Source organism: Micromys minutus (assembly GCF_963924665.1).
Source record: "Micromys minutus genome assembly, chromosome: 11".
In the NCBI taxonomy this organism is placed as follows: domain Eukaryota; kingdom Metazoa; phylum Chordata; class Mammalia; order Rodentia; family Muridae; genus Micromys; species Micromys minutus.
Window position 1 is genome coordinate 16,908,604 of NC_137980.1, and position 9,400 is coordinate 16,918,003.

General features: G+C 46.9%; 1 protein-coding gene across 1 annotated transcript; it reads left to right on the forward strand.

Moving 5' to 3' along the window:
- Window positions 1-8,640: 8,640 nt before the first annotated feature.
- On the forward strand, window positions 8,641-9,138 carry LOC308427656 (large ribosomal subunit protein uL6-like; the record flags this gene model as incomplete). The annotated part of the gene is made up of 1 exon (XM_080925826.1): window positions 8,641-9,138. The coding sequence occupies one exon, from the start codon at window positions 8,641-8,643 to the stop codon at window positions 9,136-9,138; it is 498 nt and encodes a 165-aa protein (XP_080781952.1).
- Window positions 9,139-9,400: the final 262 nt, after the last annotated feature.

Below are 9,400 nucleotides of genomic sequence, written 5' to 3' on the forward strand. Positions count from 1 at the left end.
GGAGATGTGATCTAATCTGGACCCTCACTTCAGTCATTGCAGTACAAATGAACTCAGGCTCTTGTAGATGCAGCATCTGCTAAGTCTTCCTATCTTTGTCTTTATTTGTAAAGGGGGAACAAAGTAACACCTGCTTCTCTGGCCTGACAGGGTCAGAACAAATACAAGACCCATTTTAGCTTGTGCATGGAAATGTTGTCGCTATTCATATATAGCATCAGCTATAAATATATAGGTGCTTGTAAATGAACAGGATGGAATGGCTCTACTGAGCGGGGTCATTAAACAAACAGAGGGACTGAGTTCTAGTTTCACTTCTGATAGCGTGTTCAAATTACCCTGAGAACATGCAACTTAGGGTACAAAAAACTTAAGTGCTTTATTTCTGCTTCTAATTCCTGACAGTCCATCCGTTGTGGGGAAGGCAGGGACCTCAAGTGGCTGGTCATATAGCCACAGTCAGAAGCAGAGGAGAGTACATACTTGTTCATCTGCTTGCTGTGCTCAACTCCATCTTTACACTCTTCTGCAGTTCAGGAACCACTACCCTAGAGGATGGTGTCGCCCACAGTGGGCTGGCTCTTCCTATAACAATTAACATAATTAAGACAATCCCACACAAATATACTCACAGGCCAAGCTAATGTAAGTCATCCTCCAGGGGATTCCAGGTTGACTCAAACTGACAATTAAAGTCACAGGCAGGGTTACCAGTGTGCGGCAGAGTGAGTCTGTGATAACCTGAACTGAGACAGAAAACCCAGAGCTAGCATGCCACAAACTCCAGCAGACCTCCAATATTATCACAGCCCCCAGAACTGTGGCTAAGTGGTAGAAGAGAGGGAAAGAAAAAGCACAACTCAAATACTATCCATCACTCAGATATATTCATGTGTTTGTGAATATTTTATAATTGCAAATATTAGCTACTCAAATATAATTAATTCACCCAAAAAATATTTACCAAACATCCATTATGTGCCAGGGAAACAAGAAATTTCTTAGACTCAACAGAAGAACAGCCAAGATGTGTCTTCTCTGTTATATCCAGCCATCAAACTAAAGCGCGCAGTTCGAGTCCTGGTGCCTCCTGGTCTGAGGCAAAGAGTCTACTCCTCACTCTCCACGCCCATGCTAAGCAGAGCTGCTTAGTGCTGAAGTGGCTGGAAATTTCCCCTTCTAAAAATCAGGCGGTTCCTGATGCTAGCGTTGTCTGTCTTTCCTTGATCCTCAACACTCATGTGTTTCACTCCTCCAAGTATTTTCATGACACAGCCTTCAGTGGATGTCGGTCTAGCAAGAGCCTTCTTCCTTGAGAGCCAGGTCAAGCATCCCAGTCCCTGAGGAAGTCCCCTCTTCCCCAACCCCTACCTACCTACCACCCAGCCACCCCTCCCCCAACCATCACATCCTATCTTAGTTTGTTTCCTGTTGTTGTGATCAGATGCTGACCAAAAACACCTCAGGAAAGAAAGGGTTCACGTGGCTCACATCTCCCAGTCACTCACTGGCTGTCACTGAGGGAAATGAGGGTAGGAACCTGGAGGCAAGAACTGGAGCACAGTTGGCAGGAAGAGTGCTGCCCACTAGCTTGCTCACCAAGCTCAAATTCAGCTAACTATCTTGATACCTCCCAGGACCATCTGCCCAGGGGTGGCTCCGCCCACAGTGGGCTCCTCCCCCATCTGCCCAGGGGTGGCTCCGCCCACAGTGGGTTCCTCCCCCCCCCCCAGGACCATCTGCCCAGGGGTGGCTCCGCCCACAGTGAGCTGGGCCCTCCTCATCACTCATTAATGTGAGCCCGCAGTCAACACTCACTGGCCATTCCTATGGAGGCGATTCCTCACCGAGAGTCCTTTGTCAAAGTCCGTGTCAGGTTAGCAAAACCCAACCAGCACAGAGCCCACCCAGAAACACAGAAACTACTTCCTGGCTTTAAATAGAGTGAATCACATGGGTAATGGTTTTCCAAGGAATGGAAATGCTGAGCCTCCAACCAGCGGACAGTGAGGGAAACTATGAATTAGCACCATGAAGCAGCTGGTGGGCATCCCGAGGCTGGAAGGGCAGCTGAAGGAAGTTACCAAAGCCCAGAAGCCATGGTCACAGTGCTGAGGTGGACTTCAGTGGCACTGGGTGGTAGGAAGCAGAGTCACAGATCCTGATGACAAGGCAGAAGGTGAAGAAGGAGTAAGTCACCTGACTCCTCCCTCCTCCTGACGATCTTCAGCGTCAGACTCTGAGCCTAAAGAGTTCCTAGCAGCCCAGACAGACTTTTCACACTTCTCTACCATAGCAACTGAAGGAGCCAGGAAGTGTGAGGGGCTGCCCCCTCTTTTACCTTCCTTTGTACAGGCTCCGACTTTTTGACTTTTTTCACTGGCCATGACCTCTCTGTTTCCTACGCTGCTTTCTCTACAACGGTGCAGAATTTCAGAGTGGCGGTCAGTGAACGGCCTCATTCATCCCGCTCTTCTAACTAGTACAATTCGCAGTATGCAGCAGGCGCTCAACCATCCTTGCAGAGAGAGGAAAGTCCTCCCACCACCTTCAAACTTTCTCTCTGTCTTTTTGTGTCTCTGTCTGTTTATGTCTTTCTGTCTCCCTGTCTCTCTCTCTCTGTAGACTATTTAGTGCTCTACTGTTGAACTTTACCCCAACTCTCCTCCTCCTTAAAATTTATTATTATTATTATTATTATTATTATTATCTTGCTGTGTGAGTAAAAGCTCAAAGAACAACATCTGTGTGGATCATTCCCGTCTACCTTGTTAGGAGACAGGGCTGTTGAGTCCGACATCTGCCACGCTTCCTGGTCCACGAGCTTCCATGAGTCAGCTACCTTCACCTTCCAGCTCTCCAGATAAAACGCTGGGGTTTCAGACATAAATAATAACACATCCAGCTTTCTACATGGAGGGGGAGAGATTCAACTCAGGCAGGAAGGTTTGCTCAGTGAGCTCTTTACCCACTGTGATGCTTAGATGTGGTCCTCTGAAAAGAGGGAACCTCAACTCACAAAATGCCTCCATCAGATTGGCCCGTAGGCAAGCCTGTGGGCCGTTTTCTTGGTTGATGACTAAGATGGAAGGGCATAGCCTGGTGAGCAGTGCCACCTTGGGCAGGTGACCCAGCGCTGTAGAAAAATAAAAGTGAGCAAGCCAGTAAGTAGTGTTCTTCCTCCATGGCTTGTGTTTCAATTCCCGTCTCCCGGTTCCTACCCCGAGTTCTTGCCCTTCTCAATGGACTGTAAGCTGTGAGGTAAAATAAGTTCCTCCCTCTCTGTGTTGGTTTTTTAGTCATAGCCTTTACCACAGCAGTGGGAAGCAAGCCAGAACATCCGCTGAGCCATATCTCCATCCCTTCTTCCTTTCTTCCTCCCAGTGGTAATCCCTCTCTGATTAGCATGGCAGACTGAGCAAGAAGCCAGGGGCCTCTTTACCCCTGGGTGTGTAAGCGAGACCCTATATTTAAATCATGCCAGCAATAATTCCGACAGTTAGTATCCTCACAGGGCTGTCAGCATCCCAGCCTTCTACATCCCAAGCTCCGTGGAAACGGCCTCGAATCTCAAAATATCTTCCCTCTACCACCCAAAATGCTTCCAGGTCACCTCTCCCTGCTGCTAATCAGCGTGTGCTCGGGATAAACAAACACGTTTTTAAAATCAGCTTAAGCAAAAACATAATTAGGAAGATAAATTGGCTGCCCCCAAGACTGGCATAATGAATGCCCAGCCCCCACCCCCAAAAACATTATTTTGTTTCTCTGCTGTTTTTATGAAACTGTGTAACATTTCCCTCCTATTACTACAGCAGAAGGAAGTCCCACAGTTGATCTCAACACCCCGAATTGATTGTCTCTGCAACGCTTGCTGCAGGATGAAAACCAGATTTTTAAGTTGTTCATGAGGGCAAGAGGGTCTGCAGAAACTCACATTCCAAGCAAGTTCTTCTCCCCTGGCCCCTTTCCTTGGCCTCCAAAGAGGCTTTGTTTTTCTTTTCTAAATATTTATTATCTGTGTGTGGACACACCCACGCCAAGGTATGCACACAGAGGTCAGAGAGCAACTTTGTGGAGTTGGTTCTCTCTCTCTCCACCTTTGAATGGATTCTGGGGGCCACACTCAGGCCGTCAGGATTACATGCCAAGCACTTTAGCCTCTGGGATACCGCTCTGGCCCTGTTTTTACTTTTCTCCTGTTACATTTAGCAGGCTAGTACTAAAGAAAGGAGGAATGAGAGTCGGGCAACCATCATTCAACTCTTGGTTGATGGTGGGACGATCCTAGGCAAGTCAAGTAACCTATGAGAGACCAGGTTCTTCTGGTATGAAATAAAGATGGATCCACTTTGTACTGGCCGGTTTTGTGCCAACTTGGCACAAGCTGGTTACCACAGAGAAAGGAGCCTCCATTGAGGAAATGCCTCCATGAGATCCAGCTGTAAGGCATTTTCTCAACTAGTGATCAAGGGGGGAGGGCCCAGCCCATTGTGGGTGGAGCCACCCCTGGCCCAGCCCATTGTGGGTGGTGCCATCCCTGGGCTGGTAGACTTGGGTTCTATAAGAAAGCAGGCTGAGCAAGCCAGGGGAAGCAAGCCAGTAAGTAACATCCCTCCATGGCCTCTGCATCAGCTCCTGCTTCCTGACCTGCTTGAGTTCCAGTCCTGACTTCCTCTGGTGATGAATAGCGATATGGAAGTGTAAGCTGAATAAACCCTTTTCTCCCCAACTTGCTTCTTGGTGATGATGTTTTGTGCAGGAATAGAAACCCTGATGAAGACACACTTCAATGACACTAGAAGTAGATGCTTGCTCTATGGCTCAAATACATCCCTTACATCTTTGCCATGATAAATTGTCTACTAGGATTATTTCATATAAAGAAGGAGTCAGAGGTATTAACTTGCTCAAGAAGACAAGAAAACTGGGTGTGATTTTATACAATGACATCAGGAAGCGATTTACAGAAATGTAACAGGACCTAAATTAGGGGACTAAATTAGGCCTAATTAATAAGCCTGGAGTGTAGACATCTCTGACTAGACACTCACTATCCTCTGCATGTCACTCTTTCCTTGTGCAAAATGTCAGGTCATCAGCAGCTGTCAATCAGCAGTCACTGGAGAGGACGCATGTGCAGCTGCATGGGTTAATTTGTACTGCTGCATGTTTGCACCTTTCAAAGAGACACATCTCCTGGTGTCTGTCTGTCTCTCTTCTTCCCTCCCCCACTCCCACCAGCCTTCACTTCGAATTGAGCAACTGCCTTCGTTTACTTGTATCAAACAATGCACCATGTTGTCCTTGTCCCCATTCCTCATGCACCTACCTGTACTGGTCTGCCACTTCTAAGATGTCACCCATCTGCCAGAAAGAGACCATTGACAGGCCACAGTTCACCAGAAGAAGTGTCCACGGCAAGGTGCCATAGGTTTCCACTGAATGTTGTTGTCACAGAGAGTGGCCAATTCACTGATACTGTCAAGGTGTCAGTGATTTGATCACTGACCTATGGAGCCCAGGAAATTCCTTTGTCTTAGGCAAGCCAGGTTGGCCTGTGTGTGACATCACATAATCACTACTGTTGTGGCCTGGGATGGTATCGACCCCATGCTACACGCTGGTGATCCTGCATCTGATTGGAAGCTCAGGATATAAGGCTAAGAATGCAGGATTATGAAGAGAGATGGGTAGTTCACACAGGGGCTGTACATCTGACCACTTCTGATGGGGGCCGGTATGCATCGGGTACCTATGCAGTGTTTAAGTCCCTCTGCCCTGCTACACATTGATTCCCTAAATAAATATTTAGGAAATGTCTTCCATGTGGCAGGCACCATCCTAGGCACTGGGAATACAGAAATGGCTGGGTAAGGACAAAACCCTTGCCCTCAGAGAACTCACATCTAGAGGAGGAAACAGAAAGCACCTTGACATTATCAGACAGAGGAGACAGGCTGGAGAGATGTAGTTCAGTCATGGAGACTTTGCTTGGCATGTTCAAGGTCTTTGGTTCAGTTTCTGGGAATGAAAAGACATTGTGATAGAAATTCGTGTGATGACAATGCTGTGGGCCATTCACCATATGGACAACAACACTGTCTATAAGACACAGGGCCAATGGTAACTTGGGAGGGAGCCAAGGAGCACCAGAAATGGAACCCAGTTCTACCAAGGCCTCCAGTTGCCAGCACTTTGAAACATACGACTTGGAGCTGTGAAAGTCAAGGATATATATATAACTATTTAATCATGAACTTTTTTTCTCTGTGAGAAACAGCTTTATGGCTCCCATCTACATCAATGTCAAATCTTGTTCTTGCACAGACTGGAAATGTATCAAGTCCAACTCACCCAGACACTAGCACGAAGTTTGGGGGTGTAGGGGAAAGACCAAGCTCATTAGCGAATCTGACAGCATTTTATTAAAGGAAGTGTGGCTGGAGTCAGGGCCTCACTTGCTAAACTCCAAAGCAGAAAATTAAGTAGGTGAACAGATATATACGTAGTCTGTGCAACATGTACCCCCAAGGCTGAAGGCTGTTTCAGAAGAGGAAAGAACAGCTTATGACAAACAAAATAAGACATATGATTTCACACTGCCATTCATTCATGCATTCATTCATTGTACAAATATATACTGAGGACCTACTGTGCACCATAAATCGTGAGACAATGCTCAAACAGCTTCTAGAAGATTTATCTGCATCTTAAATAACTTACTTTTTATTCTTCTGATCATAAAATAGTGGATTTTGGTTGCTATTTTGGTCTTTGGCAGTGCTGGGGATAGAACCCAGGATCTGTGCGTGTTGGTTTGTGCTGTGCCACTGAGCCACATCTACGCTTAATATTTAATATTTAGATATTAAATATTAAAACCTGTCAGATGTTGTGGTTCACACCTCTAATCGCAGAATATGGGAAACAGAGACTTGGAGATCAGGAATTTAGGGTCATGTTCAGCTGTGTAGTGTATTTGAGGCCAGCCTGGGCTCCATGACACCCTGTCCCAAAACAAAACAAAAAACTCAAATACAAAGCAGGCATCTTTCTTGATGAGATTGTTTCTCAACCCTGGGTGCTATTGGCATTTGGCAGTAAGCAGTTGCCCTGGGACCGACCTGGCCAACCAACCATCCGTGCATGATAGGTTGTCCATTAGCATTCCTGGCCACTCCCCACCATGTGAACCCCTCTGCACTTCCAGATTCACTACCATCAAAATTCCCACCATTCAAACTGGCATAATTATTGCCCAAGAAATTTCCTGTAACTATGTCTAATGTTGATGGAAGAGAAACGCTGTCAGCTTTGGGCAAAGATGCTTTCTTTACAGTGGTCAGCAGAGACTCAAGACTGCTCCATGCCCTGAGAAAAATGCTTACACACAAAAGGAACATATACGTCACACCATGCAAGGCTCCCGCAACGCTGCAGAAGAACTGTGAGCGCTGGAGGAAATAGGGCGTGGCGTGGAATGCTGACTTCCAGTCATGGTGTGGAATGGCTCATCATGAGCGATGGCTTATCTTGGTTGTCAGCTTGACCAGCTCTGGAATCAACTGTAACACATCCGTAAGATTCTACTATCCTATTGCCGTGGCATTCCTTAACTGATACTAGAAGCAAGCACTTAGGACTTCCAACATGAATGGCAGCAGCTCTGCAGGACTCCTCAGGCCTTCCGGGCTCCAGTGGGACTCTGAGACATCCAGCTTTGTATTCTGAACCACTACCAGATCTTCCAGTGTGACACAGCGGTTGCTGGACTACCCGGAGCACAGTGTGTAAGCTAATCCAGTGAATCCCTTTTAAAGTGTGTGTTCATTCTATCAAGCCTGTCCCTATACGAGAACCCTCACTAATACATATGGCTGCGGCACTCTGGGACTCACCACGGCTGTCATTACCCGCTCAAGACTGGGCCCATCAACAGCCTGTCCTGCAAAGGGGAGGGGCTCACCGGGCTCCACCCCTTGCTGAGGATTTGTACACAGCTGACAATTGATACAAGACAGGCTTTTTCCTCAGGTGTGTAACCACAGAGGAGATGCTCCTGCTCTAGGCAACAAACTCCTCCCCACGGTCCTATCACCAACCTTAATAAGACACATTGGATCACCAAAATTCTATTTTCTTTATTCACTCTCAAGAGGGAGACAGAGAGACAGAGACAGAGAGAAACTATAATAAAATATGCTATGCATGGGTATGAAAATATAATGAATCCATGATCATGTATATGTAACATAGAATAATAAAACCGTTCTTTAAAATGCCAGTACTCAAGAGGTAAAGGCCAAAGAGCAAAATGGTCTTAAAATCAAACACCAACAGCACAAACCCCACTTCAGCCTCAGCAGCCATTTTCTATAGAGAGCTAAAGAGAGCCCCATGCTGGCAGCCATTCCGCCATGGCGCACCGGGCCGGGCTTTCTAACACTCCTGCCCCAGCCCACACACCCCCGGGCCACTCCTGGTCACCGACCCACTGGTGTCTTTCTCGCTGAATTTCCTAGCTGGCGATTTCCGGTATCTGGTGTAGGACTTTCCCCGCTCCAGACATCTTACCTGGGTGTTTGTGTTTCAGAATGAAGAACATTCTCAGCAATCAGACAGTCGACATTCCAGATAATGTCGGAAATCACTCTGAAGGGGCACACAGTTATTGTGAAGGGCCCCAGGGGAACTCTGCAGAGGGACTTCAATCACATCGATGTAGAGCTGAGTCTTCTTGGGAAGAAAAAGAAGAGGCTCCGTGTTGACAAATGGTGGGGTAACAGAAAGGAGCTGGCCACTGTCAGAAGCATCTGCAGTCATGTTCAGAACATGATCAAGGGTGTCACACTGGGCTTCCGTTACAAGATGAGGTCTGTGGATGCTCACTTCCCCATCAACGTCGTTATTCAGGAGAATGGGTCTTTGGTTGAAATCCAAAATTTCTTGGGTGAAAAATATATCCGCAGGGTTCGGATGAGGACAGGTGTTGCTTGTTCAGTCTCTCAAGCCCAGAAGGATGAATTAATCCTTGAAGGAAATGATAGTGAACTTGTTTCCAATTCAGAGGCTCTGATTCAGCAAGCCACAACAGTTAAAAACAAGGATATCAGAAAGCTTTTGGATGACATCTAATGTGTCTGAGAAGGGAACCATGCAGCAGGGTGACGAATAAGACCTCAGTTTCCTAGCTCCAGAAACAAGACCCTGATCACAAGTACAATTGGGGGACAATAAGAAAAAATAGATATTAAAAGAGAGAGAGAGAGAGAGAGAGAGCCCCACGCCCCATGCTTTAGCCCGGCTTCAGGTGCCCAAGCCTTCACCTGAGAAGCTTCATGCTGCACCAGCAGAGGTCGGCACACAAGCCCTTAGCTGAGCAGAATTGATGAGGCGG